At 40.9% G+C, this 26,040-nt stretch overlaps 2 protein-coding genes and 1 pseudogene across 4 annotated transcripts; 2 read left to right on the top strand and 1 right to left on the bottom strand.

Moving 5' to 3' along the window:
• LOC143851219 (anthocyanidin 3-O-glucosyltransferase 7-like) lies at window positions 1-2,701 on the top strand. The gene is made up of 2 exons (XM_077360565.1): window positions 1-583; window positions 1,745-2,701. Exons 1-2 carry the CDS (start codon window positions 97-99, stop codon window positions 2,623-2,625), a joined length of 1,368 nt encoding a protein of 455 aa, XP_077216680.1. The 5' UTR covers window positions 1-96; the 3' UTR covers window positions 2,626-2,701.
• A 6,533-nt stretch (window positions 2,702-9,234) lies between these two features.
• LOC143849533 (anthocyanidin 3-O-glucosyltransferase 7 pseudogene) lies at window positions 9,235-12,989 on the bottom strand (annotated as a pseudogene). The gene is made up of 3 exons (XR_013235694.1): window positions 12,692-12,989; window positions 11,822-12,001; window positions 9,235-10,173 (listed from the first exon to the last, which is right to left on the bottom strand). The product of XR_013235694.1 is annotated as an anthocyanidin 3-O-glucosyltransferase 7 pseudogene (transcript).
• Window positions 12,990-17,440: 4,451 nt separating this feature from the next.
• On the top strand, window positions 17,441-24,438 carry LOC143849866 (SPX domain-containing protein 4-like). 2 transcript variants are annotated; one of them, XM_077359135.1, is made up of 4 exons: window positions 17,441-17,894; window positions 22,922-23,087; window positions 23,188-23,657; window positions 24,048-24,438. In XM_077359135.1, the coding sequence occupies exons 1-3, from the start codon at window positions 17,622-17,624 to the stop codon at window positions 23,649-23,651; spliced, it is 903 nt and encodes a 300-aa protein (XP_077215250.1). In that variant the 5' UTR covers window positions 17,441-17,621; the 3' UTR covers window positions 23,652-23,657; window positions 24,048-24,438. The 2 variants fall into 2 exon arrangements, with proteins under 2 accessions (XP_077215250.1, XP_077215248.1); XM_077359133.1 differs by having other exon boundaries at window positions 24,101-24,238.
• Window positions 24,439-26,040: the final 1,602 nt, after the last annotated feature.

The following is a 26,040-nucleotide window of genomic DNA, read 5'->3' as shown; positions in this document are numbered from 1 at the left end:
TAAACCGCATGCCCTTCTTACAATCTTCCCTTCCTAAACATGTGTCCTTTTTCCTCTCTTTAAGAATCCACGTACCAATCCACCCCCCAAAAAAAAATGTTAAAGACACCCCATGTCGCCGTCTTCGCCTTCCCCTTCGGCAGCCACGCCGCCCCTCTCCTCTCCCTCGTCCGAAAGCTCGCCGGATCCGCTCCCGGCATCCACTTCTCCTTCTTTAGCACCGCCGAATCCAACGCCTCTCTAGCCCCGATCGTCGCATCGGATAAAACAACACTAGAAAATGTGAGGCTCTATGATATATCGGACGGGGTGCCGGAGGGCTACGTGTTTCAGGGAAGACCGCAGGAGTCGATCGAGCTGTTCTTAAATGCGGTGCCGGGGAATTTCCGCGAGGGTATGGAGAGGGTGACGAAGGAGAAGGAGATTACTTGCATTCTGAGCGATTCGTTTTTATGGTTCGCGGGCGTCACGGCGGAGGAGAAAGGCGTGCCTTGGGTCTCGCTTTGGACCGCTGGGGCTTGTAGCTTGTCCGCGCATTTTTACACCGAGCACATCCGGCGCACAATTGGAACTGCTCCAGACTGTAATTTTCAAACCATAGCCCATTTGTTTTAGATTATGACAACTGATTGTGGAGTCCCTGACCGATTATTGGACGGAAAATTGCACTTAATTTGAGTCCAAAAGTCGGTTGGTGACTCCACAATCGGTTGTCATAATCTAAAACAAACAGGCCCTTGATATGTTAGAGTCGGTGTTATTTAATCATTTTATACTTCAACACCCCACCTCCCTCTCTCCTGCTCTTGTAGGCTTGGCTCCTCTTTTTTGGGTTGGCCCGTACACGTTGCACATGTGGCCCCTCGGTTGGGTAGGCCATACATGCGAATTGTTAATATTTAAGGAGCTGTGGGGTTTTGATCCCATGACTTGCCTCCTGTGAAACAACTGATTATTCCAAAAGCTTAAGGCACTGTTCGTTTATGACCATTACAACTGATTGTGAGTGCCAAGCCTATTATTGAACTCAAAAATCAAAATTATGTTTAAATTTGAGTTCGATAATCGGTTTGGTACTCACAATCGGTTGTCATAATCTAAAAGAAACAGGGCCTAGTAAATCAGTTATACCTCAACACGTTCTTTGCTTTTCTCTGATGTTTTATTTCTTTATCCTTCTTAATTTGTTAGGAGGACAAACCTAACAAATGGTTTATTGCCACAACCTCACAAATGACGTAATCCAACCCTTTTAAGTTTAGGAAAATAAATCAAAAGTTAAAATTTTGTTGGACACATGGCACATTTTGTGAAGTTGAAACCAGGGGGCGCATTTCTGCAAGGGCGCCCTACAATCCCTTTTACATATTAGGCATTTAGGTAATAATCTCTGATTATCTCTGATTATTATGCGCTGAAGCGTTTCAGTATATGCTTTGGATTCCATCAATTCTCTGGAAAAGTTCTAAAAGGTAAAACTTTTCTGAAATTTCTTGCTTTTCCATCGTTTGATTACACATGGAAATAGTGGAAAGAAAGAAAATTCCTAACAAACATTTTTCTGCCCTCAGAAATAGTGAAAATATACGATGAGTGGGCGTACAAACTCGTACTCATCATCCCATCCTTGATATTTGATCCACCAGCAGGAAAAATTTTTAGAAGCTGGTGTTGGATCAAATATCAAGGGTGGTACTTCCATTATGATTCTAACATACTCACGTTCTCTGCTTTCCAACTCCAGTAATTCCTGCAAAACAAGACGAGCCACTTGATTTCATTCCGGGACTATCTCAGCTCCGAGTCAGAGATCTACCCGAAGGAATCGTCTTCGGGAAGTTAGACTCCCCCCTCTCCCTCCTCCTCCATCGGATGGGCGAGCAAGCACCACGTGCTACTGCTGTGGCTTTCAACACCGTCGATGGGCTGGAACGCAATGTCTTAGATGATCTCAATGCCAAGTTCCGCAAGTGCCTTCCAGTGGGACCGTTAGTGCTAGCGGCCCCACTTCCTTCCGAGCCGGACCCACACGGCTGCATTGCATGGCTCGACCGCCAGAACACTGCTTCTACGGCATACGTCAGCTTCGGCTCGATATTGTCGCCGCCGCCAGCTGAGCTGGCAGCTCTAGCTGAAGGGCTAGAAGCGAGCGGCGCGCCCTTCATTTTATCGATGAGGGAGGGCATGTTGACACATCTGCCCATTGGTTTTGTGGAGAGGACAAAGGAGAGAGGATTTGTTGTGACATGGGCCCCACAAACGAGGGTTCTTGGACACGTGGCGGTGGGGGCCTTCATAACTCACTGTGGGTGGAACTCTGTGATTGAGAGCATCATGTGTGAGGTCCCCATGATAAGCCGTCCAATCTTTGGTGATCAGAGGTTGAACGCACGGATGATTTCGCACGTGTGGGAGATTGGGGTGGGGGTGGAAGGTGGGGTGTTGACGAAGGAGGGAGTAGTGGGGGTGTTGGATCTGGTCTTGTCTAAGGAAGAAGGGAGAAAAATGAGAGAGAAATTTGGAGGAATTAAAGAAGTTGTTATCAGTGCATTTAGCAAAGAAGGTACTTCTACAAAGAATATCGCCACTCTGGTGGAAATAATCTCTGGAAACGAGAAGATGTAGTCTTTTTTCTGTTATTTTTTCAAGCTAACAGTATCTTTGCTCCATTTTTGAAAGTACATCAGCCCCTTTGCAGTCATGGATATAGTCTAGTTGGGTGTCCCAGGTAATGAAAAGGGGCGCATTTATCATTTCCCCAAGTAATTTTTGGCAAATGATATCAGCACAATCGTTTTTGATATTTGTGCTAAACCTTCTTTTATTATTTAAAGAGCTGTCAATGGTTATTACAGTTCCCCGAAGGGAGCTGATATTTACGCTCCTTTTCATTATGCGGACACCCGTTTTCACACTCCGAAACCGGCTAAAATTGGTTGCAAGTTACAATGAAAGAATTGTTCCAAACATGACCAAAATGCCCTTTCAAGTTTCAACTAAACCCCCTCCTATCTCTCTCGCGCTTTCAAATCCCGCAACCCTCAGCTTCTCCTCTGCATTCCGTCTCTCGCTGCAAAGCTTCAAGGTCTCTCTCTACAAAAAAATAAAATTTCAGAATCTCTCAGTCCCCTATGTGATGTCTCCTGGAATCCTTCAAAGCACTTTCGATTATCCTCTCTCACACTCTCCTCTCTATCAATCAACCCAAAGCTCCCTCTACCTTGATCAATGACTTCACAAAATTCTGTAACCCAAGGGTCCTCCCCATGGCCATCAACACCATAAAATCCCTCCAAAACCTAATTCTTGCACACAGGCGTGATCACATTACTTGGAACTCATCAAATGTTGCATCCAAATAGAGCAATTGAACAAGGGAAACTCGTCCATCAACACCTTTTCTCACATGGGTTCAAACCAAAATCCTTTATAATCAACAATCTCGTGAACATGTACAGGAAGTCAGGTCTAAAAGAGGAAGCACGCCAACTGTTTGAAAAAATATCCAAATAGTAATGCCGTTTCTCGGACCACAATGATTTTCACTTATACTAATCCTACTGTGGAGAAGGATGGATTGAGGACCATTCAATAGATCCGTTGCAGTATAATTGTGAGATGGAGAGATTTAACTGTTTAGAGTTTGATCACAGGAACATTTGCTAAGAACAGTAATGATGTTGGAGCTCTTGATCTCCTTTAAGCATATAAGGGGTGGTTTTTGAGCAAATAAGGTACACTAACAAGTGTTTTAAGAGCTTGTACGGGTGTAGTGCTTTTGGAATTTGGCAGACAATTACATGCTCAAGTGATGAAATTTGGGAGAGAATTTATGCTTGACAATGCACTTTTGGATAGATATTGCAAATGTGAGGTTGTGGAGAGGCGAATTTGGCGTTCGAGCAGATTCTGGAGAGAGGAGCAGCGGTTTACAGATTTAGTCATTCAGATGGTGCGAGAGAGAGAGAGAGAGAGAGAGAGAGAGATTTCATTGGAGGGGTATTCTTGTCATTTTAAAAGTACCCTTTTTGTTTTAACTTGCAACCGATTAATGCCGCTCAGGGGGTTTAAATGCGGGTGTCCGCAGAATGAAAAGGGGCGTAAATATCAGCTCCCTTACCAAAAAGCTATCACCAGCCAATTACAAAAGAAAAGACAAGCTGGGTTTGTGCTATTATTAAGGCAAATGTAATCAGCACTAACATATTTTGATGATCTTCACTCCTCACTTTATTAAAAAGTACGGTAAGGCCCGCACCATAGGATGATCCAAACTGTCCATTAGATGGGCCACAGCCTAAATAGGTTGTGCCCTAAAAATGATTTCCATAGGTTAATCCTAACCCACCGATCTATAGAGGGTTAGGATCAACCCTCTAATATTCAATCCCTCTATAGATCAGATGGTTAGGATCAGTCTATTGAATTGATTTTTGGGGCACAAGCTATTTAAGGTGTGGCCCATCTAATGGACGGTTTGGATCATCCTATGGTGCGGGCCATACCGTACTTTTTAATAAAGTGAGGAGTGCGATCATCAAAATATATTAGTACTGATAACATTTCCCTTATTAAAAAATGGTTGTGCTGATATCATTTCCCATATTCATATGATGACTAGTATTTTTGGCAGCAAGACCTGATTGGTGCGAACTGGAATCTAATTGCTACCCCAATATGGCATCATATGGTGACCAAAAAAATCTAAAGTATACTATGGTTCGGTTTTCCATTGAACAACTGACCATCTTTTGCTGGCTATAGTCTACTTCGACGTTGTATTGTCTGGGCAGAGAGAGTCCTTGCCCTTTGTCATATCCGATCGCCAAGGGGGCTTTCGTTGCGGCAATACTGTGTGTTTGTTGCACTGATATTTGTAAAAAAGTTCAATACTTAGAGATAGGGTATTTATTTACCATGACACGGGTTCCATTTTAGAAGTGTTCTACTATCGAAATTTATATTAGATCTAGGGGTGTAAACGAGCCGAGCCAAGCTCGGCTCGGGCGCGAACCAGGCTCACGAGCCTTATCCAGCTCGAATTATATTAATTTTACACCCCTCATTTTCCTTGGACAGCCCTATCTAGTGTTTTTTTACTACTCTTTTTACACTAGGGGGGTGGTCCAAGTAACAAATGGGGTTCCAAAAAAGAAGTGACATATTTTGCCTCACCCTTTCACTCCCTAGACAACCCTTTTAGTGTATATATTAATATATAATATATATATTTAAATATATTAAATTCTTAACGAGCCGAGCCGAGCCGAGCCTAGCCTAACTCGGGCTCGGCTCGTTAAGGATTCGAGCCGAGCGTTAAGGATTCGAGCCGAGCTTGAGCGAGCTTCCGAGCCCGAGCCAAAATTGACACCCTTAATTATATGGGGTTGGTTTAATTGGTTTGATCCAAGCTTAATCGAAATTTATATAGATGGGGTTGGTCTTGTGGTTGAGGCTTTGTTTCTCAACATTGAGATCGCAGGTTCAAAAATTATATTAGGGACGACATTCTGGCCCATCCTATTAGTGGGTTTAAAATAGGAGGCACTACCCTTAAAAACATGAGGTGGAAGACAGTGGGCCCCAACACATAAAAAATTAGATTTAATTGGCAGTAGGGTGCAACTTGGGGTCGGGTTCAACCCGAATTTTCACTGGGTTGGGTTTAACCTCACACAATTCGGGTTGGGTTCAGGTTGGGAAAAATGAACCCGGAGACAATTCGGGTTGGGTGAGGGTTGGGTATTTGGCAACAAGGTTTTAAATTTCGGTTTAGGCTGTAATTTCGGTCCTCACTGAAATTTGGCCGAAATCCCAAAATTTCGGCCAAAATTCGGTAGAAGCGCTCGAAAGTCCTGTTAGAATTCACAAGCAAAAGTGGCAAGCAAGAGAGTAATAGCAGAATGCAAACGTTCCTATAGTATACAACTTGAGAGGGAGAAACGCGGGTTACCCAAGCACGAACTCATTGGTGACTGCCCTTCTGTCACTGAGATCAGAAATTCTGAATAAGAAGGGGAAGGTAATGTCGGGTGGAGTGTTTCTATCACTAATTGAACTCAAATCTTGCTTCGAACTGATGGCATTGCACTCCACTAGCAACTTCAGCTACAGTATGAGCAGTCGCCGCCCAAATTTGACCACAACAATGTATTACCGAACAATCCCGGCAGTTGGATTTGAGGGAGTGGTTTGTTAAAGTATTCTTCCTTACGAAGTTGAGCTTATTGGGACTCCCAAAGATCAGTTGCTGTTGGAAATCACTGAATCCCTTTGAAAACCACAAGAATTGAAGAACTCCAAAGTTGAATGAGCATCTGCTCACTGGTGTCAAGGTCAAAAACAATTCATGGCCATTGAGGGGTTAATGATCAACACATCACTAGTAGTTGTGCAATATGCTTGTGTATGGAAAGTATGCTGAACCCAAGGAGAAGAGGCAGTGGATATATCAGCAGGTAACCGAGACAGTTCAGAACTGTCGTGTTACATGGAGTCGATTCGCTTATGACTAGAGGTGTGAAACTGCTGGGTTCGGTAAACTTCGGGTCATTAATCTTTAGAAGCTGATGGAGACTAAGGATTAGTCATGTTTACCAATAAACACATGAACTGGCAATCAATGAGCAGAGAGTTCTGTTCTCAAGTCTTTGGTTCTTTACAAGGGATTTAGTAAGCAATAGTTAGGCTCACATCTAGGTAGGCTTTCAATCCAGAACAAGAGGGTGTGAGTTGGATGTTTAGAATGGGCATAAGAAGGGGGAATTCCCAAATTTGAGAGACAATTTCAACCCAACCAGATTTGACAACCCAAGGACCAGTGGTTTGATATTACCATCAAGCTAACACTTTTCTTCCGAAATTTCAAGGGTCTCTTGTTCATGCCTCAAGTACCCAATGAAGTCTGGTGAACAATAATTCAGGCTAGATTTGGTCTCTTGTTCATGTCACTGAACAATAATTCAGGCTAGATTTGGCATGGGATTGTTAATTCGAGATTTGAATAAGAACAGCTTCATGCCCACTCATTAACCGTTGGATTTGCCTTTTAATGGGCAACATTCTTCATGAGTTCTGATGTTCAGGCAAGGGTATTCATGCCTGATCAACTGGGAAATTGGGATTAATTTCAAATTCTAGACAAGAATACATTCCTATTCCATATTTCACTCGTCAAATCAGTGATCCAAATGATGAACCGAGGATAGATCTTCTTCGCTCACGTTCTGGGCATTGTGACTGAATGCCACAAGGACTTCAGAGTATTAAATGGAATTCAAATACCTGGGTTGTGGATTCTTACCACAACCAGTGGAAGATTTTGATGTAGCAAATCTGAGAAGGAAATCGTTAAGGGGTGAACATGCACGAACAGTTAGAAGTAAAATCCGCTTCATATTCCGGAAAATGTGGTTGAGTAATGGAACTGGGCAAGGTGGGCGAGGAGACGCTCAGCTCTCCTAATTCAACTAAAGAGACCTCTTGCTAAAACACAAGTGAATAAATATAGAAATGAAGATGAGCTTCAAATTCAAGCTTAATTCCCCCTTGCTTAGACGAGTTTTCCAGCTAGAATTTTCATTTACAAACTTCCCCAATTCTCTCTATTTTATTACCTTCCGCAAACAAGAGAATTTCAAGCCTGTTCAAACCGTTTCCATAAACAACACCAAAAATGACTTATGAACTTAAAATCATGATTCGATACTATGGAATTTGGAAGTCCATGATTATGTACTGCCTCTTTGAAGAATAGGTCAGTGACACTCGTAGCATTAAACCGGCCAATAAAACTGTTCATTCAAGGCAGCTAACATAAGGCATTTCCTTTTAAAAGTTACCATCAAGTAATAGGAATTTCGATCTACCTCCACCGTTAACTTCCTCTAGATTCTCGCCATGAATCGTTTTCAATTCCTCATTCATCAACTCAAACCAAAGAAGTTGTACTTGCAAAACATTCAACAGGGTGTACCTTCGGCTTAATGCACCGGCAACTTTGTTTTGGCCCCGACCTTGTGCTTGAGTGTGAAGGTGAATTGTTGGAGGTAATTCACCCATTTTGAATGCCTTGGACTCAGCTTTAGTTGCATTTGAAGGTTTCGTGATAAAAAAGAGTATAAACTTTCGTTGCACCAAGTCTTGCCTCCAATGGTGCAACCAAAACCAAATGAAGAACAAGCACGTAAATGGAGTATGAATAGCTTAAATGAAATACAAAGGAACTGTATATGAGACAAAATAGAGATCTGAAATCAGATGGAATAGCTCTCAAATGAATAGTTCAAATGCCACACTTGTATTAACAGCTTAAATCTGCTACACTTTGTGCTAACTTTGAAACAGAAATATAAGGATTGAATCCCCAATAAATCCACACTGGACACACCCAAGGAATCAACCCTTGAAAGAACCCCAGTAAGAGTAAGGATCAGCCTTAATTCTTGGGCATGGGGGTGGACGAAGGAGAATGGAACAAACCTCACTCTCACTCTTGTCCAAGTCAAAAGAAAAACCCAAAATATCATGGGCAGTGATAAATCGACCCTCAAATATCTTAAATCCATCCTCTATATCTCTTTCTCTCTTCTCTGGGTTAGAGAGAGGGGAGAGAGAAAGACACATAGGGGTCCATTTAAGATATATGGGGGTCGATTTATCACTCCCCAATATCATGTTTGAATACTCAGCTTCATCCCTTAAATACAACAACGTAAGTGGAGCCCTCCATACACACTCTTATTAACTTAAAACACAACCGCTCCTAATATCAGTTCACAGCGTGAAGTTTAGGGTTATGGTATGAACATTTTCAGTTGATATTTTGGAAGTGGCCTCACCCAAATCTTTTTTTCTTCTTTTTTTTTTTTAGAAATTACTGTAAACATACCATTGACCTTCCAAATTTGTAGTCGTGATGTTGGCTCAGTAAAATCTTCATGGTTTCTTTCCGGGGTTTCTCTTGTGTATGGTCTTGATTGAGAAACAAGGAAGAGGGTTGCAGGTTTAGTGTTAATCCATTGTAACCCTTGTAAATTTGATTTCTTATATAGTGAAGATCATATGCTTGCCTATAGACTGACTTAGGCATCTTAGCCTAACCACATAAATAGCAGTGTTCATCTTGTGGTTTGTGTTTAATTTTAATTTTACTTTTGCTTTTACCTGCGCACGGCTGAAGGATTTTTACAAATATTAATTAACAAAAGATAGAAGGCTACATTAATTGCGCAAAGATATTATTAGCCGAAAATAAAAATAAAAAAACAAAACAAAAAGAAGGCTACATCTTCTCCTTTCCGTGGATTATGTCCACAAGAGTGGCAATATTCTTTGCAGAACTCCCTTCCATGCTAATCGCATTGATTGCAATTTCTCTAATTCCTCGGATTTTCTCTCTCATTTTCTTCCCTTCTTCCCTAAACAAGACCAAATTCAACGCCCCCATCACTCCCTCCTTCGTTAACACCCCACCTTCCACTACCACCCCAATCTCCCACACGTGCGACATCATCCGTCCATTCAATTTGTTCTCACCAAGGATCGGTCGACCGATCATGGGGACCCCCACCTGTGATGCTCTCAATCACAGAGTGCCAACCACAGTGATTTATGAAGGCCCCCACCGCCACGTGTCTCAGAATCGTCATCTGTGGGGCCCACGTCACAACGACCCCTCTCTCCTTTGTCCTATCCACAAAACCATTTGGCAAATGTGGGAACATCCACTCCCTCAGCGACAAAACAAACGGCGCGCCGCTCACTTCAAGCCCTTCAGCTAGAGCCGCCAGCTCAGCCGGCGGCGGTGACATCATCGAGCCGAAGCTAACGTACGCAGTGGACGCAGGGTTCTGGCGGTCGAGCCATGTGAGGCAGCCGTGTGGGTCCGGCTCGGAAGGGAGTGTGGGCCTGTGGCTGCTAGGGCTAAGGGTCCCACTGGAAGGCACTTTTTGAACTTCGTCTTAAGATCGTCTAATACGGCACGGTCCAGCTCAGCAACGGTGTTGAAGGCCACGGCTGTGGCACGTGTCGATTGCTCGCCCATTTGATGGAGGAGGCGGGAAAAGAGGGAGTCCAACTTCCCAGAGACGATTCCATCTTGTAAATCTTTGACTCGGAACTGAGTTAGCCCAGGAATGAAATCGATTGGATCGTCTTGTTTCGCAAGAATAGCTGGAATTGGAAAGCAGATGAGGGGTGAGTTAGTTTGGAAATTTGTTGGACCCCACAACCCTCAAGTTATTAACACTTATACATACACAAAAATTCGGTGTAATTACTAACTTGAAAGTATTAAGTGATGGGACAAACTTGGCTCCGGACACTAGAAACAAGTTTTATTCTGAGTGATGGGGGTGCCAATCTTAGGCCTTAGGGAGGACGGTCACTTATAGTGTATACACTGAGAGATTGAATGTATAGACACTAGAAACAAGGGCCATGATTTTTTCACCCTCAGTGTAGGAGGTATGCCTTTTAACATGATTTGACGGTAAAAAGCGTTAAAGTTGCCCACAATTCACAATTCACAATTCACCGTTAAAGGGGCCCATCCCTCCTGCAGGGGGTGAAAAAATCATCTCCCTATAACAAATTAGGATAATTACTAATAAATCCCTAATTTGCAAAATATATAATGATTAGTCCTCAAGAATCAACATTTTGCAGGGAAGTGAGATAATTTTGCGGGGGGGGGGGGGGGGGGGGGGGGGGGGCGGGGCGGTATTTTATCCGTTTAGCAGGGGGAATATCATTCCCCTCTATTTATCCATTTTTGTGACTTGCAACAGCCGCGTCTAGTGTGTTTATGATTGCTTTTACGCTAGAGGGGGCTGCTCCAAGTAATAAAAAGGGTTGAATATATCATTTCCCATTTTTCAAACCCAACCAAAAAACATCTGAGACTTGAAATGGCACTAAGCTAACCCATAACAAAAAAGAAACATACTCTCAAAGGTTTTACCCATGAAAGGGTAGTGGATATCTCCTTCAAAGGAAGTAGGTGTCATTTAACCCTCAAAACTTTGTGCCGGTAATTTCATTAAAAGCTTAGAACCTTTTGTAGTTTATCCATAATAAAAATGATATATTCGCCCTTTTTCTCACACTATTCAGTTAACCGAAATAACCAAAAAATTTATTGGTTCAGTTTCGGTTACCGAAATTTGATAACCGAAATTATTTCAGTTATCAAATTTTGGTTATTTCGGTTCGGTTATAACCGAATAACCACCCCTAGCGGGAATGTCCCTCGGGGGTTACACGCAAAAACAAATAGTCCCACATCAGATAAGTGAAGTGGATGGGGATTGGTTATAAGGGAATGGGCACCCTCCCTCTAACCCCTAGCTTTTAGGAGTGAGTTCTACCCGGTTGAATTGCCTATAGTAAGGGGGTGAGTTCTACCCGGTTGAATTCCCTACACTATGTAACCGTGGGCAGGAATGTCCCTCAGTGGTTCCACGCAAAAGCAAATAGTCCCACATCGGATAAGGGAAGTGGACGGGGATGGGTTATAAGGGAATGGGCACCCTCCCTCTAACAGCTAGCTTTTAAGGGTGAGTTCTACCCGGTTGAATTCCCTACAGTATGTAACCATGATCGCAATTGCCTAGTTTCTTATGCCTGAAAAGAAATACAAAAGGCGATTCTAAATTCGCACCCCCTAGGATAAGTCGCACCCTTTAAACGTCAAAAGGCGGTAAAGTCTGCCACATAATTCACGCTAAAGTGGTGTGAATTATCTTACAGTGGGTGCGAATCTATCATCGCCCAAAACAAATAGAAGCGGAGATTGGAACAAGACTGGTTTTGGACGAACCATCTGGTCCGGTTCCTATTGTGCGCCGGAGTTGCTCCGTATAAAAATGCGTGGACAAACTATAAGCCGCAGCAATATAAAGTGAGATCCAAGGCACGCCGATCTCCTCCGCGATGACTCCGGTGAACCAGAGAAACGAATCGCTCAGCAAGCAAGTTACCTCCGGCACACCCTCCAAACCTGTTGAAGTATAAATTAAATGATTAAGTAACACCATCTCTAACAGCTTAAGCTTTTGGAGCAATTGGTTGTTTCACATGGCATCATCTATTGCCTAATCCGAGGTCTGGGTTCCAAAACTCAACAACTCCCATGGCCAACCGCCGCGTGTGCATTATGGTCAACCCCAAAAGGAGGGGCACACGTGTGGGGGAGTGTTGAAGTATAAATTAAACGATTAGATGGCACTTCTCTGGCTACCATGATTGTTTTTCATGATAAACTAGTGACTCAAGTGGTGACAGAAGGTTAGGGCCGGTGAAGTGGTAAAAATTAGTAAACAAAATTCGCAAGCGGTTAGAAGTGGCTAAAAATCAGGAAACAAAATAAAAAACTTTGCTCAAAATAGGATCAACTTTTACCGGATTTTTAGCCACATCTCACCCTCGTCTCATTCGTGCCCTCTCAAATCTCTCTCCTTCTCCCACCAACTCTATCCCTATCTCACCACTTGGAAGTGCAACTTGGGTCGGGTTGAGCTTTTGCTAAAAAACAAATATGAAACAACCCGAACCTTACCCGATTTTAAAGTAAAAGCTCAACCTGAATTTCCAAAAATCGACCCGGGTTGCACCCGTACTTGCAGACACTATTCTATCAATGAGAATTAACACAACTTAAGCTTTTGGAGTAATTAGTTGTTGAAAAAACCTTTTCGAAAATTATCCGGTGTTGCATTTAAGAACATCTCGATCGCCTCTTGCGGCTTTCTTTGAAACACGTGGCCCTCCGGCATGCCGTCCCACACGTCGTAGAACCTTACATTCTTGAGGGCTGTGCTGTTCGACAAGATGATTGGCGCTAGGGAAGCGTTGGATTTGGCAATGCTGAAGAAAGAGAAGTGAACGTCCGGTGCGGATGCGGCGAGCTTACAGACGAGGGAGATGAGTGTGGAAGGGTGGCTTGTGAAAGGGATGGTGAATACGCCGACATGGGGTTTCTTTGACATTTTTCTTTGAGGGGGTGCGTAGGATAAGGAGAGGGAAACAAGTTTAGGAAGTGAAGAAGTGTGTTTCTTTATGAACTATGAAGGGTCGGTAGTTTATTGGTGTCGGGGGGTTTTCTCTAGTAGTTATATAACCGGGGCAAATTTTCCATAGCTGGGTAGGTTGCCACATGACTACAGCTAACTACTTAAACCTAACCATATTAATGGTTGATATTAACATGAGGGAATTTGCCAGTGTCCATCGCATAAGCCATTTCGCAGGTCTGTCGCTCAGCAGATTTTGTCATCATTCACATGTGGCTGGTCTGATATGCAACAGACCATCCGCGAAATGTTCCTTTGGGATCATGCCAACCGATCTAGTCCAAAACCAATTATTGGATTCAAAATTAAACGTAAATTTGAGTCCGGTTTTCGTCTTAATTGGTACAATGTTAAATGAACAGGGCCTCATTTACTAAGGAAAAGCCACAAAGCTCTTAATGAAAGAAACCAGTTCTAAAAAGGGATCCAATGCTGGAAATAAAGAGGGGAGTGAAAATTGACGATTTGGACATTTTCACATGATTTTTTTGATAATAGGCATGTAGTCAAATTGTCCCATGTGCTTTAACCAGCCCACAATGCTGCTTACAGCTTTTTGGGGGCTGTAACTGCTGTTTAAGCATATAAGACAAGGTGAATTCACACCAATTATCATAACATGTTTGTGCCTATATTTTTTTCCTTTCTATTAATAAGGGTTTTGTTAACAAGTGCCCCCGGTGCATAGAAAATGTAAATCTACACCTTGTTTGAGAAAAAAGACTCAAAAGCCATGCAAATTTATTATAAATTTACATTTTATTACAAATTTAGGGAGATGATATTTTCACTCCCCTGTATTATGCATGCGCTCCCCTCATAATGTGATTCGACGTGAAAAGTGGACAACTTTAACGCTTTTTTACGTCAAATCAGTCATAGGGGGCGCATGCGTAAGGGAGGGAGGGAGGGAGGGGGGGGGGGGGTGTGAAAATATCATCGCCCTAAATTTATTGCAGATTTACATTTTCAATGCACTTTAACGAGTGGCACTCGTTAACAAAACCCATTTAATAATAAACAAGCTGATAGAAGGGTAAATTTTTCAAAAATAGGGACAATTATCTGCAGTAAACTTTCCAGATGCAAGCCATTTTTGCCGTGTTTGACTTTCCTCTCACTAAGGGAAAAAAGAAAGTAAAGAGATGAATCTATGAGATTTTATATGGTGTAAGCCCTTATAGCCCCTTATTTTTCAAAAAGTACTGTACACACCGCACTATAGGATGATCCTAGCTCTCCGATCTATATATGAACTGCATATTATGTTATAGGCACAACCTATCTACATTATGGCCCATCATATGGACAGTTTGGATCATCGTACAGTGTGGTCCGTACAATACTTTTTGAAAAATAAGGGACTATAAGGGCTTTCACCGTATAAAATCTCATGAATCTATCTTCCTTTTCTTCTACTTCTATATTGTGTACCTCCAAACGGATCCTTAGGATTTGGTTGGTTGACAAGGAAATGGTGGAAAAGTAATGAAAAAGAAAACATTTTCCAAGTTTTTACCATTTTCCATTTTTGGTTGTGCAATGTGACAGAGGCTTTGTAAGGTAGAAATAGATGTACGTCTCGAAAGGAAAATACTCGTTTCCATACTTAAAGTTCTCTAACTTAATTAAAACCCCAGATGCGGTTTTCCCTCCCTACTGGAAAGAAATGTTGGGTAGTATGGGCCGTATGGCCATGATATATTACTCGGTACTGTATATATTGACTCACATGTTTTTTACTGGTAGGTCATCCATCCCAGCCCTCTCTACTTTATATGTGGGCCCCACATGCGTTTGGAGCCTGGTAGGTCTTCCATCCTAGGCCTGCTATTAGAGCATTGATTGGTGCACACATGGTGTCCATTATTTTTGAGTCAGTAGGTTCTCTACATAATCCCCACTAGCATCTAACGCTTTACTATATATGGTCCTTATTCGTTCTCGTTGGGCATCAAAGCACCACTAGTAGATTCTGAGTAGTATAATGTGGGAGTTTTTATCAACCGTCAATCTCTCCACCCTTTATATGTAAAGGACGGCCACCATATGATTTCTCATAATGTGGTGTCCATTATTTTTTTGCCAGTCAAAACCTACTGTACACCAAGGTTTAAAATTTCGGTTTCGGTACCGGTTTCTGACTTCGACTGAAATTTTGAAATTTTGGTCGAAATCTGGTACAAAACCTGAAACTAATATTTTATTCAATATTAAATTTCGGCGAAATATTAAATTAATATTAAAAAAAAAAGATTTTTTGGGTCAAATTTTAGAAAAACCAAAATTTCAGTCGAAATAAACCGTTTCGGTGTCGGTCTGCACCGAAATCCGATTAAAACCATGCTATACACAGGCTTCATTAGTTTTTGGTCATTGGGTTTCACTACTTTTTTCACCATTAGGATCTCTATACAAGCCTTCTTGGTATATAATCATGATTGTACATGTGAACAGCTTTAGGTTTTGGTCATTGAAGCCTCCATCCTTATCCTACTAGTAGATCATTAACTCCTAGTGGATCATTGATTAGCATGCATGTGTGATCCACTGTCTTTTTGGCCTTAAGTCTCTATAGATGGCCCAGTGAATATCGCTTAAAGGAATTGGCCATTGCCTTAAGAAAAAAGCTATGATTTCACCGTCACTTCAATCGTATGAAAGATCATCTTAGTCCACTAGTAGATCACTTATTAGTATACGCATAGGATCTATCATATTTGGTTATTAGAGCCTCCAGATATGCAAGCCCCGCTGATATTTGACTCGTTAGTATACGTGGTCCCATTAGCCATATTATATATTAGTAGGTATAAGCAGTGGCCGAGCCATAAGGAGGCAACGGGGGGCAATTGGCCCCTCTGAGCCCCCTCTGAAATTTGAAAAAAAAAAAACATTCTTAAACGCTTGTTATAGATGCCCTTAATGAAATTACCAAACCAACCCCCCCCCCCCGGCCCCGCGGGCCCCAAACGCGCACACAGGTAATGCCCCTCGCCTCTTCGTCTTTTTATGCCATTAACTAATGTCCTCTCTCTCTCTCTCTCTCTCTGCATATGTCAGGCTAATGCATAACGAATGTTTTTTTGTTTTTGTTCTTTCAATTAATGATAATGGGTCATGCAAATGATTATGCTAGCATCAAATCATCATCATCTCTTTCCTTTTATGCTAATAATAGGAAATGCACATAAAAATGTTCACCATCATCATCTCTCTCTCACAAGATACAAAGGGAACGTTTGGATACACGAATTTTATTATCCGGGAGTGCAAAATCCTGGATTTCTCCAAAAGCTTAAGCTGTTGGAGAAAGCATTATTTTAATCTTTTATACTTAAGCTAAGGCCTATTTGGATTGCAAGAATTTTTTGTAAAAGTTTGCAAAGGAAATTTTTTCTAAAATATCCTACTTGTTTTACACGTGAAAAGAGATAACTTGAACCCACCTATTCAATTTTTACTTAGAGGAACCTTCAATTTATGATAATATTCGTCTAAGTTAACAATAATTATATCATTTCCCTCTAAGTCGTGAAAAGAAAATAAAATACCAAGAAAAAGATTTATGTCAGAATATTTTTCTTGCAATCCAAAAAGGGCCTAAGGGAATACACATTTGACAATTTTATGCGTGTGTGCACATAAAGTCTAGTATATTTCAGAAAGTACTGGGCCCACTTCATAGGATGATCCAAACTGTTCGTCTGCTGGGCCAGAATGTAAATAGGCCGCATCTCAAAATCTTCATAAGATGATCCTAACCGTCCGATCTACAATGGGATTGCTGGTGTAGATATCTCTGTAGATCTTGGGCCATGCTATGCATTGGTGTAAAATAGTGTAGGCTCTAACGCGCTATAACAACCATTCTTTGCCCCCTTGGACCAAATTCCTGGCTTCGCCCCTCGGTATAAGTGCAGTAAGACATTTATGGGTGGAAAAACTTTTTCTGCTCTTTACGCTCATCGTCTACTTTTGATCATCTTGGTCTTGATCACTATAATTTGTAGGTTTAGTTATGAATCTCATGATATATGACTATTTTCATCATATAATTTGAAGGTATCTCGAAAACACTTGCTTCCACTTTTACCATAAACATCGGTTATTTGTATTTTTTTCAATGGGCTTTGCTATGGACCATCACAGAAGGTGTCACATGATGACAAAATCTCCTGAATCTGTGGCTGTTTTGACATGTGAGCTGACAGGTATAGGGGGGCGCATAATCATACAGCGGAGTGAAAAAATCAGCTCCCAAAAATATATCGGAGAAGGCATTTCGCAGATGTCAAAACAGCGTTGGTCTGCCCACAATTCTGTTCAAAGGGGCGCATAATCAGAAGTGGGGCGAAAAACTATTCGCCCTTTATTCTATTACCGCTATACTCTCTTAGCTTTACCCCACAAATATTCCTCTTTGTGCCGGCGAGACTGGATAGGGATGCCACATTAACGACGTCTCTCTCTCTCATAATAACGACACCTCCTCTTTTCTCATTTCGTCCCCATTCAACTTTCTCTCTCTCTTTCTCTCCGAAAACCATGAAATTCGGCAAAGAATTCAATACCCATTTGGAAGAAACCCTACCGGAATGGAGAGACAAATTCCTCTGCTACAAACCCTTGAAAAAGCTTCTCAAGCAGATCTCTACTGCCGATTCATACAAAACCCCCGATTTCTCTCTCTCAGACATTCCTACAAGCCGATCTTGGATTGGTCTTGAAGAATGGTTTGTTAGGATTCTTGACGAGGAACTCGAAAAGTTCAATGATTTCTATGTCGACAAAGAGGAGGAGTTCGTAATTCGTTTGCAGGTAATTTCTCTTCTTTGCTGGTTCTTCCAACTTTTTCTTTTCGGATTGTTAACGGGTATTGAATTATTTCTGATCTTGTTATTGTCGAGTCTATGTAATTTATTTAACTATGGGATTGACAGACTCATCTGCTTAGGGTTTCAATTTATCCTTGTCCAGTCTCTGATTTTCTGTAAATTGGGCCTTTATTTCTGTTTATTTAGAAGATGAAATTTGCTAGGAATCTTTTTGAAACAGAAATTGCGTCTCCCTTCACAATTTCTGATTCCTTATTATCACGACAGATGAGCAGCTGTAATCTGAAATATTCACTTCCTCGGTATGCTCTCAAAAAAGATAACATCAGCACTAACCATTTGTTTTCTAGTTTTGAGGTCGGAGCACTTATCCCCTTTTTGGTGCGAGAGTACCTAAGGAACACACACTTAGTAGAATGATCAGCCAATTTATTAGGAAGACTACTAACATTATGGACAAAACAAACACATCCGAATATCCCGGAGGGAGATGACATACGGGAGACTAAGGGAGTAATATGGAAAAGGGAACTTGACTGTCCAAAACAAATGAAGGCATACAGTTAATCAAATAACATGTGGTTAGCACAACATATCCCCAAAAACCTTTAGGTAGGTGCATATGGAACATCATAGGGGATCAAATGTCTATTTTCCTTTTGCAACTCCATTTGTTGTGGAGTGTGAATGCAGGAAGTTTGACGTGTTTATAATGAGATGTCTTTTTCATGTACTCTAAACTGCACCATTATTTCTTTATGAAACACTTTGAATGCATGAAAAGAATTCAGTATGGTCTTTAAGTAAAAACACCCGAGTCAGCTGTGGGAAATCAACCGTAACAAAACACTGAAACTCAAAATAACTAGACACACGACATGGATCTGAAATATCAAAATGGACTAATGAAAAAGGTATGAGACTCCTTTTCTCAACTCAAGGATGGATAACAGACCATTGGTTCTTTCCAAGTTAACACGAGTCACGCCCTACAACAATATTAGGACGAAGAGAAGGAACCATTTGCTGCAACTTTTCCAAGGATGGATGCCCAAGATGAGAATGTGATTGTAAATGAGATGCCAATGATCCTAGAGTAGTGGATGAGTGAAACGACCCATCCAGGTAGTACCGTTCATACCCGCCACCAATCTTCTTCATCGTTTGTAAATCCTGAAAAACATAGTTTGTTGTATAGAAGGTTACAAAACACTTTAAGAATTGAGTTAAATGGAAATTTTGGGACTTATAAAATACAGGAAAGAGAAAAGGAGGTAGTGGGATAAACCATTCATTGCCCAGATACTCTGGAATGCGACCCAGCAGAGAGTGTAACAGAAGTAATAGATGCTGAATTTGAAAAAGAAGAGAAAATACTTGACTCACTAGTCACGTGTGAGGATGCCGAATGAATGTCCCATGAAGAAGAGTATTGAGAAACTGAAAGGTGGTTTCAGCATGATGGAAGAAAAGCTGAATGAAGAGGTTCACAACAGGCGATTCGTCACAGCCGGAAGAGAAGAAGGGAGGGTTTCTCAGAAAAGCTACAGAGAAGCAGTGGTAGAAGACAACCCAGGGGATGTGTTGATACTTGGGATTGAAGCTCGTCAACCTGCTTGCAGTTGTGGATATAGGATTGAACAATGGAATGAAATATATCAAGATCTATTGCAAGGTGGATATGATGTGAAAGAGGCCCTATAAGCTTTGGGGATTCACAGAGATTGTTGCAAGAAGAACTTGATCTTCTTCTGTAATGGATACAGGAACAAGCTGGCACAGTTTCCTCTCTCCAAATCCCATTCAAGTCACATGGGTGTTTACAGGGCCCATAGGGGTTGCAGATGCAATCGAGGCAGAGGTACAGGCAGTTCATCAGGGAATAAAATCCTTTAACAAAGAATGCTGGGATAGGGTGGTCGTGGAGGGAGATTCCCTCAATGTCATCCGTTGGCTAAGAGGCTCCCTCGTCCCCCAATGGAGATTCACACAGTTCTTTGATGAGATCCAAGATGAGAGTGGGAGGGTTGTCATGGGAAATGATAAAGGCGCCCCGTTTCATCACTTGGGACACCCAGCTACAGTGTATCTATGACTGCAAAGGGGCTGATGTACTTCACATTTGAAGGAATGAAGTGACCTGATTGCCACGTACAATGCAGCTGTGTGTCCCAAGTGATGAAAAGGGGTGCATTTATCATTTCCCGTCTTCAATCGTTTCTAATGACATCAGGAGGTCGGCTAATAGGATGGCTGACAGTCTAGCTAGGGAGGGAGGTAGAGAAGCGGGGCTAGAGATGTTCGATTACCTCCCTACCCCTTGATATGTATCTCTCTTTTAGTTTTTCTTTCTGTTATGTTATTTATTGCGGCCATTTTTGTTAATATTAGTTCTGACCATCTCGGTCTTTCCGATATTTTTAATGCAAATTCCCTATCATTAAAAAAAAAAAGGATTGAGAAACTGAAAAGGAGTAGTAGCTCAGTGAGTGAGAGTGGCGGTATGTGCAACTTAAGGACATTGAAGAAGTTTCTCGTACTCCTCTTGTGAAAGAACAACAATACTACTATCCCCAGAGGTAGGCTGTGTTGTATTATCAATGGACTCTGAGTCAGCACCAATCGCTACCGGTATGTGGTTAGCCCACTCCGGCTTTCCAAACTTGTCCCAACATTTATCCACAGTATGAGTTGTTCTCCTACAATTAATACATTTTCGAATGCTTCTCACTCTACCACGGCCTCTCCCTGGATCTCTGCCCTTGCCACGACCATTAGAGACACACCTACAACCATAATTAGTAGATAAGAAACCAGAACTGAAGATTCCCTTGCTGTGATAGAATCTGATGAGGAGGATTGGTAATTCACCCCAACATGTTGCAGACGTAAATACACATTATGCGTATATGGATTGGTGTCACTGGCCATAAGTTGTTCTTTCACCGACTGATGATAAGAATTCAGTTGAGACAAGAATTTAGCTAACTGGAACATTCTCTTCACACTGCTTCCTAAGTAGCTCCAAGTTGGTAGAAAGATCTTGATATATGTTGTGTACTTCCCACAGCCCTTAAGGGTACTATAATGCCCACTCAAGGATTTGTGATGTAGGACAGGGAAGAATGGAAGAGGGGGGAAGGACCATTCAAAAAAAAGGGGAAGAGGGAGGAAGGCAGAAGAAAAGGAAAAAGGGAAAGAGGGGAAGAAGGAAGAAAGGGAAGGGAAGAAGAGAAATAAGAGGGAATAGAGTAAGAGGAGGAGAAAATGCACGAAATATTATTCCAAAGCTAAAAAATCCAATACATCATCCCCCATATACATGGTCAATTTTTCATTAACCCGGATGAGCCAAAGGAGGATTTGGTTGAGTCATTAGGAGGGCCAAACTCCGACCAGACGAGACACCGGCAAGGTGACTTGGGCTAGTCGACTATGGTGTTTTTAAACAGTGTTTTGCACTTTTGGAGTTATAGTAACTGCCCTATTAATAGTAGTAACATTCATTATGAAGGCAAAAATGTGAACCGTGTGAAACCTTTAGCATCCCTTTCACTTTTCTCTTGCTTCTATTTCTAACCAGTCTCTGTATATTCATTGTATTTATTTACGTGGTTATTGTGCATGAGATTTTGGATGTTGTTGTGGTAAGAGTGAGACTCTGCTTCTGATATTATATGATCAAATTGTTAGGAAGGTGCTTTTGGTCATCAGCTGGTTTTCCCCCATATTCTATCTAATTTATAGGAGAAGAAACTTCAGTCATCTTTTCTGCTATCTAGGTGATCCTTGCATTGCCAAAATGAGCTTGGAATATTTTATTTGTCAAACAGTTGTGGCCATTTGAAGCTTGTAGTGAAGATATTATGAGAAATTCTGTTCTATGGTGCTGTAATCACGATCCAGCATATCTAGGCTATTTAGTTTCTTGCATTTTTTATCCTTTGGTTGTCACCATCTTACCATATCATAGAATACAATAATGTGACTTCTTCAAGGGCTAAACAGTACCAGCTTGTAATCACATTTGGTTACATTTTACAAAGAAGTGATGTAGACGCAAAGGTCATGCAGACTTGGTCATGTAAAGATGGTTTTGCCAGACATGATCAGCCTTTGCTTTGGTTATTCAACAGCCCACCTACCACCATAGTTCCTACGAAATGCTGTTCTGGGAAAAGCATGCGACAAGTTCATGTTAATCCCCTCTAGAAATTAGAAGATGCTGGTGATACTTCCTAGTTATGAATAAAGTTGACATCCATCAGCACGTTTTAAGACAATCTTTATCTTTTGACAATTTCCTGTATAGGCTGCTGAGATTTCTAAAACCTGAAAACACGGGACGATCTCCTCTCCCGCTCGACTGAAAGAAAGGCAAGAAATCAGAAAAGGACAGGCGGTCTTCTTCTTCTCTCGTCTCCCACCCAGGATTTTGAGGAAATCCAAGATTCTAAAATCCGCATATCCTAACGGCCCCGTAAAGTATTAGATTTTTCTCAATCATGGTTTAGTTTTATATTTTGTTTAGTCCCCGCTACTACCTATACCAAGTTGAACTTCTCCATTAAAATTGCTACATTCTATTGATGCACATGTATACACTTCTGTTTCATATTTTTTTGGGCTTCAGACTGGTGGTATGTTATGTCAGAGAACAACTGATTCAAATTCAATCATTTGTTTAAATATTTGAAAGTTTACTTGCCTAGCAGCCTAAGAGAGTTATTTCATCATCAGTAACCCTTGTTTGGAAAGTCTGATTTAGGTTGCTTGATTTTTTTTAATTATTATACTTTTGAGTGTCAAATTATGTGTATCTTTTTTATGAGCTGCTTAACCGTTGTAATCATTATATTTGTTTGTCTTAGATTAACAGAAAAATATTGATTTCCTCATATTCTTGTTTCACATATTTCATATGTGGCGAACCTAACTTTGAGTTTTCCTCTTATTTGGCATGCCTGTCGTTATAATTGTACTCCATTTATGCTTATTGCGTTAATACAGGAGCTGAAAGAAAAAATTGAGAGAGTTAAGGAGAAGAGCAGTGAAGGTGGAATTTCCACATCTGAAAGTGAGTTCAGTAAAGAAATGTTGGATATCAGGAAGGACTTTGTTACCATTCATGGGGAGATGGTACTTCTGAAAAACTATAGCTCCCTTAACTTTGCCGGTATACACACACCTTTGTGTTGTCAATCTTCTGCATTTATTTGGGATTTGAATAGGATAACTGCTAATTAATGAAACTTTCATTCCATTTATTTGAATAGGCCTCATCAAAATCCTTAAAAAGTATGATAAGAGAACGGGAGGATTGTTGCGCATGCCTTTCACACAGCGTGCCCTTCACCAGCCCTTTTTTACCACGGAGCCCCTTTCGAGGTTAGTCCGCGAATGTGAAGTCAATCTGGAGCTCCTTTTTCCATCAGAAGCCGAGGTCGTTGAACCAACTCCACCTAATCAGCCGGACCTGCATAATGGCACTAGTACTAATGAGACGCCATCTCTTCAAGAGGATACAATGGACATTTATCGAAGCACTTTGGCTGCAATGAGAACCATACAGGGCCTTCGTAGAGCGAGTTCCACTTACAACCCTTTATCTTTTGCATCGTTCTTTCATAACCAAGATGATGATGGTACTGGTGCTGTTACAACAGAAAATTCGGATTCAAACTCAGAAGCCCTTCAGAACGATGACACTGATCAAGATGTCGTCCATTCCCATAAATAGAACTTGGTTAGTGTTTCAACTGAAAAGGTTCCTGGGTTTCTGTATTTTCAACTGCTACTAGATATGAGAGGTATTGAATAACTTGGATCTGAAAGGCACGTGGGGTGAGTGTACAAAAGTGCTCTTAATAAACTGCCCCTTGATTGCTTTCCTATAAGATTAACTGTAATGAGCAAATTTTAAGTTTTGAATTGTCTCAATATTTACCTCTGAATGTTCATCAACAGTCGTTTCGAATGCCATTCTCGTCTCTGTAACTATAATCAGTTAATGCATAAAATTATCTGTGTAATGCATACTCGTGAAGTCTTTAAATCATACAGTCTCAGCTGAACAATATATGCAATCTTTGGCTGTTAATTGGTAACATTGTTAACCTTTTGATGTCATTTGAAGCCGACACGAGAAATGACTATGAGCCATGGCCTAATCCTTGTGACCCATTATAGTGAAGAAGAATGGTGATGGGCAAGTTTCACCAATGGAACAATTGGAAATGATAAGGTGGCTGGATATAATGCTACAGGGTGCAATTTCTTTCTGTAATGAGGGGATCAAGGAATGCTGATGCTGCAGCCTGCAGTGCCTGAAATCTCTAACAGGTCAGTCTTTTTTTTCTGAAATGTAACAGAATTCGTTGATAAGAACCAGAATGTACATGACAGCAGGTCAGTCTTGTTGCTGAAAAACTTTTGTTGGTATCTCGCCTGAGAACTCTGCTACGACCATTTTGCTGTGGAGCCACTAGTTTTGGCCAACATATCAGTGGAAATTTCTTTGCTGGATTTGTCTTGTTTAAGTTTCTATAATGATTAAATAACTAAGGAGAGATGATATCTGCACTCCCTTCTTTTAAAAACTGACACTCCCCTTAGTTTTTAATATTAAAACTCGGATGAGTTTACTAAGTCTACAACAAAACGAGTCAACTCGCTGGATTGAATCGGGAGGTTCAAAATATTCAAGGATATGCATGAGAGTTGAAGAAATGGCCTCCAACACGGAGGAAAAGGTGCCAAACTAAGTTGGGTTTCACTTGTAAACTTGATAAAGTTAACTGACTCAGGCTAACTTTTGAGTTGAGTTGGGTCTTTAGTTTTTGAACCATGTTTAGTTATACTTCTCTACTTAGACATTAAGGGCATGTTTGGCAACCATGAAAAAACATTCCATGGAATATTATTGGGGCTAGTTTTGAGATATAGGCTGAGAGGGAGAGACTTGAGAGGGTGGGAGTGAGGGGAGCATGAAAAACCTAGAAAAACAGAAGGAAAAAAAAAAAAAAAAAAACCTTTCACAGTTGGGTCTACAAATATTGTACGGAGTAATTTTTCATGGTTGCCAATGCTGTTAAAATTCACAAACAGCAAGTATTTGATAATATGAGGAGTACCCTATTATGTTCTATACTAGTCAATAGTTTTCTTTCAACGCCCATTGAGCCAAGGGAGATGGAGCAGCAAGTATTTGATAAAATGCTCAAGCTGCAGCCCAACTTGTAATAAAAAATTTTGAGACAGGCTCACACATCTGCAATGGAGATGGAAATTACTGAGGTAAATTTTCGTATGTCTTCCAGTCTATAACTGACTAAAGAGACATAATCACTTCTATAAACTCCATATTGAGGAAAACATAATGGTTAGGAAGTTTGTTTTATCTGGTTGAAGGGAACAAAAGAATGAAAGATTACAAAAGGAGACAACTTCATTCCATTATATTACAGTCCTTATTTCCGGTCAAATTTTGTGTTCATTGTCTCTTGTGTTTTCACCACTTTAAAAATCAATGCATAGAGACTCAAAAAGTGATTTCCATCGGCTTACAAGTTTTTACTACATTGCAAACGATCATCAGAGGCATCTGGCCCATGTTTGGATTGCAAGAATTTTCTGGAAAAGTTTGGAAATGAAAAATATTTCTAAAATTTTCTACACAAATAAAAAAGATGACTTGAATCAACCATATTCAAGCCCTGTTTGGATTTCAAGAATTATCTGGAAAAGGAAAAAATATATAAATATTTCTACTTTTTTTTACACATGAAGAAAGGTAACTCGGACCAACCCTATTCAAGTTTTACTTAGATAGACCTTCAATTTATGATTATAACTATAAATTAACTATAATCATATCATTTCCCTCGAAATTGTGGAAAGAAAAAATAATTTTTAGGAAAAAAAATTCATCAGAATTGTTATTCTTTCAAAAAATAAAGAAAAAGAAAACAGGGCTGTAAGTCTTTTTGTTTTTTGAGTGGTGGTGGACCTGAGTAGTTAGACACCAATCTAATCACACCCCAAGTTGGAAATCTTCACAGTTGATGGTCAGTTGGTCTTGGTCACTGGTTCCTTTCTTCTTAGGTGTACCAAACCTTGTGCAACCCCTC

Source organism: Tasmannia lanceolata, unplaced genomic scaffold, assembly GCF_043159265.1.
Source record: "Tasmannia lanceolata isolate RefF3 unplaced genomic scaffold, GAP_Taslan_0.1 ptg000018l, whole genome shotgun sequence".
Lineage (NCBI taxonomy): Eukaryota > Viridiplantae > Streptophyta > Magnoliopsida > Canellales > Winteraceae > Tasmannia > Tasmannia lanceolata.
This window is presented reverse-complemented; position numbering and strand designations above follow the sequence as displayed.